The 5,278-nt window shown below is 34.4% G+C and overlaps 1 protein-coding gene across 1 annotated transcript in view; it reads left to right on the top strand.

The window, feature by feature from the left end:
- Positions 1-5,278, top strand: part of PPIL4 (peptidylprolyl isomerase like 4) — a 32,512-nt gene that overhangs the window by 19,479 nt on the left and 7,755 nt on the right. The window contains exons 11-12 of the mRNA XM_004368840.1: positions 629-725; positions 4,814-4,961. Coding sequence (XP_004368897.1) covers positions 629-725; positions 4,814-4,961 — 245 coding nt within the window. The remainder of the gene's footprint in view (positions 1-628; positions 726-4,813; positions 4,962-5,278) is intronic.

Here is a 5,278-nt window from a genome sequence, read left to right on the forward strand (position 1 = left end):
TCTTGGGAGGAATAAAGGTGCTCCTAAGCCAGAATTTCAAAGCAGAGACAGTTATCTTTGGTGCTCTGGCCAGCACTCTCCTCTCACGTCTGTTTAGTGAACTGCTGGACGTGTTCTGCTATCCCTCTTTGCTTAATGCTGTGTTGAGATTTTGGGGTACAGTATCTTTTTTGACAGACCAGAGGATTTTAAAGCCTCACTACTTCCAAAATTATAAGTCTCTCAGGTCTCTAACTCAGGTTTCAGTCCCTCAGTTTTCTATAACTTAATGTTCTCATTGACTTAATGGCTGTACTTAAACACTGATTCTTTTTTGGTGAATGTGTTCAACGCGTAATTTCGAATTTGAACGTGTGGTGTTGTAATATTCATGTGTATCATTAGGTGGCAGCATATGGCTATCTAGCAAAATGGATATCTGATTTCATTTAAATTAATAATGGCGACTGAATTGCTATGATTATTTTTGTTCTCTTCTCAGCCTTTTCTGTCCTCTGACATATATATGGTTTATATATATGCCATTTATAAAATAGCTCTTATATTGTACTTCTTATGAAATAATTATTGTTCTTGATTAATTAAGTGATTTTTCTTACAAAGTTCTTTTTTCTTTTCTTAATAATAGGTGGGAAATACACCAAGAGTGATTTCAAGGAGTATGAAAAGGAACAGAATAAACCATCTAATTTGGTTCTGAAAGATAAAGTAAAGCCCAAACAGGAGTATCCTTAACAAAAACCAGTTAGTCAACATGTATTGACCATCCACTATGTATAATGTGTGATACATTTAAAAAGACAAGGTTCCTGACTCCAGATAGTTTGTAAAAAAATAATTTATTGTTACCACTTTTCACCATCTTACATCTACTTTGATTTTTCATTATATTCTCTATTGTATGGAGAAAGTTGGAGCTGAAAGAAAAATTTAGCCTAATTCTTTTATCTTCCTACTCTTAGGTTAAAACAGATGGGCACTTTTCTTACTCTCAAAAATCTTCAGGTAAGATTTGTATTTTCTGTACATAATTATAACATTTCAGAATCCTCAAAGCCAGAAAATTTCTTTAGTGCCAAGCTAATTGCCTTATGCTAATTCTCCTCGTATGTTTTACTTCCTTAGAGATGGTGAATATCTAGATAACAAAATCCTGTAGTTTTTAGAAGACTAGGCTGCTTCTTTCTGTGTAGTACATTGTCAGTAGTCTATTAACAAATATTTATTGGGCTCCTGTTGTGTGCAAGGACTGACTTACATAGGATTAAAACGAAATCCATTGACTTGACCATTTAATTCAGGTTCTTCCAAGTTTTAGGTTGAGACAAGAAAGAAGCAATAAAACATACTGTTCATATTATGTCATTTTAAGTTTATTCATTGATATTCTCATTAGAAATCTATCACTCCACACATTGCAAAGGTTATTTCTTTTGTGATTCTTTCTGACAAATGGTTCTTTGTTTCCTAGTTTCTGTTGGTGTTTCAGGGATTCTCTTTTCCCATGCAGTGTAGACATTTCTTTTCCACGTATTCATCAAGGAAAGATGAATATCAGGTTAACCTGTTATATATTCATTTTTAAAAATGTGTTGACTGTCTGAAATAAAGCATTGTGAGGTGCTAGAGCTGGATAAAGTCTGGAGTATACTGATGTAATCAGCCTGAGGGAGAGGCTTTCATGTGCAAACAAGCCAAGATTTGGTCTGAAAAGGTGAACGCTAGAGGAGGTAGGATTGAAATCTCAAAATTATAAGTGGTATGGGTGGAATACATTTGAGATTTATTTACCAAATCTTTAACATTAAATTTAGGCTAACCACTAGTAGCTGCAGCTGGAAGAAGGGGAGTGTGTAGGACAAATGCAAGGAAGTACAATTGTATCGCAAAAGTAGGAGGAGGCTTTCCCCTCAGAGATAGTTCAGGCTGGAAAGAAAGAATAAGTAGTGTTAAAATGTTTTAAATTCAAGATGGTAGGTTACTAAGAGCTAAGAAAGGAAACTAGGCATGTTTGAGAATAAATCTCTAGCTCAAGACTTTTCTAATAAAACTTTCTGCAATGATGGAAATGTACTGTATCTCCACTGTCCATTATGACTACTAACCATATGTGGCTATTGAGCACGTGAAATGCACTGAGGACCTGAATTTTAAATTTTACTTAATTTGCAGTTACACAGCCACATGTGGCTAGTGGCTACTATATTAAACAGCATCGTTTTAGCCTTTTGAACTTGATGCAGAAAACAAACGTCCTGGTACAAACCACTCTTAATCACTGTCAGACAAAATATTGAACAAGAAAAAGCAAATTCTTGAGTCTGAGGCAGTAGGATGGTCTTTATGTTCTTGATATTTGATAGGTTTCTTTTTATGAGGAATTTACAATCTCAAGTAGAATAATAGAGGGCTAGAACAAGAGTTTATATTGTGTCTCATATATATATACATGTATGTATATAGTTTTTTTGTTACTTATGGCAAGGGAAGAGGATTCAGAGGATAATCTAATATGCAGATAAGTTGTCTTAAGTCAAAAAGACTTCATGGAGATATACTTTGTGGGTCTTGAGAAACTGCTGTAAATGTAGATTATCAGTAAGAACATTTAAAAATAGAAGTGGAAGGAGAGGGAAGCTTAACGTGGCCAGACTAGACCTCAGAGAAGAAATTGGGGAAAAGAGGTCAGTAAGATTAGAAATTTGCTTTTTATTCCAAGGATTTTGAAGGGATTTGGCATCTTTTTTAAAACAAGTATTGATTGTAGTGGTGAGAAGATAGTGGATAAGTAAACAAGGAAAAGATGTAGTGTCTGGATGATACAAGAAATAATCAACAAATACTTGTTTAGCATCTGTTACTTACCCAATTAGCAGTGACAGATAGTTAGCCCCGGCCTTCATGGAGCTTACATTATATTCTTAGGGTGGGAGGAGTTAGGAAGAATAGATATTAAATAAGTACATTAATTAAATATGTCAAGTATTACAAAGAAGTACATGGTGATGTGGTAGGTTATAATAGGGGTGGGAGACCCAGGAAGACCCTCAAGTAACACTGGAAGAAGTGCCATTAAGGCTCAGACCTGAGTATAGAGGAGGAAGGGCTGAAGTGGGATGCCTTTTTTTTTTTTTTTTAAACTGCAAACCATCATATAAGAAGTATAGTTTGTATCATGACCCAGTACCGTCATTTACACACACACACAAAAGCACACACAGAAACAAAAATTTCATAAAATAAAAAAAATCTTTAGGTGCCATGCATTTTGTTTTCCATTCAATATTATTTTAAAAAAATGCTGGTTGCGATACACAAAATGGATTACAGTCCTCAGTTGAAAAACCCTGTTTGGAAGCATTTTGGACAGAGGGAGCAGCATGTGCAAAGCACACAGTAAGATGAAAATATAGGCAGGGCTGTTGAATTTGTGTCTGAATAAGGAGGAAGATGGAAGATACTCTGGAAATAGTGTGACAGTATAAAGGAGAAAAGGATTTGGAGATAATGGAGGAATAATAGGATGGCATGGGCTGACTAGCCATCTTTAATCATCTTGTGAAAAGCTAGAGGTGACAATGTTTTCCTATTTGATTCTGCATAGAAGTGAGACACCCTTGAGGAAAGCTTAGAGCTGTGGCATTGTGAAAGCAGTCGTGAAGGAAGTGTGTCTGTGCCTAAACTCCAGCCCTACAAGAAACTAGAATAGCTCTGTGTGCTGGGCTTCCTCATAATCTTTCTTTGGAAAACCACTGTTCTAGCCCCTGTCAGCCTCCCACAAAGTCCCTTTTAGTAGTTGAGATTATTTTCGGCAGAGATCATAATAGTTTTATATTTTTTCTTTATCTAAGGCATTCTAATATATTAGAGAAAATGCTTATTTCTGAATTAAAACATGTTAAAATTTTTATAACACATTTATATTTAATAATGAGAAAAAAAAATTCACTCATAATTCTACCACCTAGACAGATGATACTTTTTATTTTTCTCATTCCTTTTATAAGGTTTTGTAATATCATAATCATTATATGATATACGCAGTTTTGCTTCAAACTGCTTTCACTTATAATTTTTCATAAATACTTTTTCAGGTTTTTTCATACCACTCGTTTGTCATTGTTAATATCTTCCTTCATAATAATATGTTATAGTTGAAATACTATAATGTATTTAAGTATATCTTTATTATGAAGCATTTTGTTATTCCCAGTTTCTGTTATTAAAAGTAATCCTATTATGTGTACCTTTGTTCATTTACCCTTATTATTTTAATTTTTTATATATTCTTTGTAGAATCTTATTGATAACTATTGACATATGTTGCTAACTTTTCTCGTATAGGACTGAACTAATCTCTACTTCTTAAAAAAAGAATCATATGGTTATACTTGTTTTCTTATCTAGCATCTCTGGCATTGGGGATAGTAAGATTTTTATTTTTTTCTAGATAAGATAGTGCCTCATTTTCTAAGTTCAGATTTTTTTCACTACTGAGAAATACGTTTTCCTTCTTATGGTACTTGCGTTTTCATTTGTGGGTATAGTGTTGTTGTTGGGTTTTCTTCCCCCCGCCCCATATTTTTTGTCCATTTAGCAGTTGGTAACTGTTTAGAGATCAAGGTTCTTTCCATTTCTCCCGAGTATGTAATGAAAGAAAATATGAGTTTTCTTTTAGAAATAAACTTAAACTTACAATTTTTAAGTTAAAAACTTACCTTTAGCTTAATGGCCTGCTTTGTTTACCAGATTCTTGTGCTTTGATGTAGTATCGGCATCACTTCTCACATTTGTCCTTAACTAACTGCTGCAGTGCAAAATATGATCTTATATTAGATGAAGAGGCGGAAGACTCAAAATCAAGTCACTCACACACAAGTAAAAAACACAAAAAGAAAACCCATCACTGCTCTGAAGAAAAAGAAGATGAGGACTATGTGCCAATCAAAAATCCTAATCAGGTACTTCTAATTTCCACCCTTAAAAAAAATAAAACCCATTGCCATCGAGTCAATTCTGACTCATAGCAACCCTATAGGACAGAGCAGAACTGCCCCATAGGATTTCCACGGAGCAGCTTGTGGATTCCAATTGCCGACCTTTTGGTTAGCAGTCAGAGCTCTTAACCACCGCACCACCAGGGCTCCTTTCCACCCTTAGCTGTGGACAAATATTTTATCCCTTTGTATTTTAGTTGGTAAATGTAATAGTCCTGAACATGGGTATGGATATACTCCTAATTCTAAAACATAGAATAGTTTCACAGAGGTAATGAACT

The sequence above is a fragment of the Trichechus manatus genome, unplaced genomic scaffold, assembly GCF_000243295.1.
Source record: "Trichechus manatus latirostris isolate Lorelei unplaced genomic scaffold, TriManLat1.0 scaffold00002, whole genome shotgun sequence".
Classification (NCBI taxonomy): domain Eukaryota; kingdom Metazoa; phylum Chordata; class Mammalia; order Sirenia; family Trichechidae; genus Trichechus; species Trichechus manatus.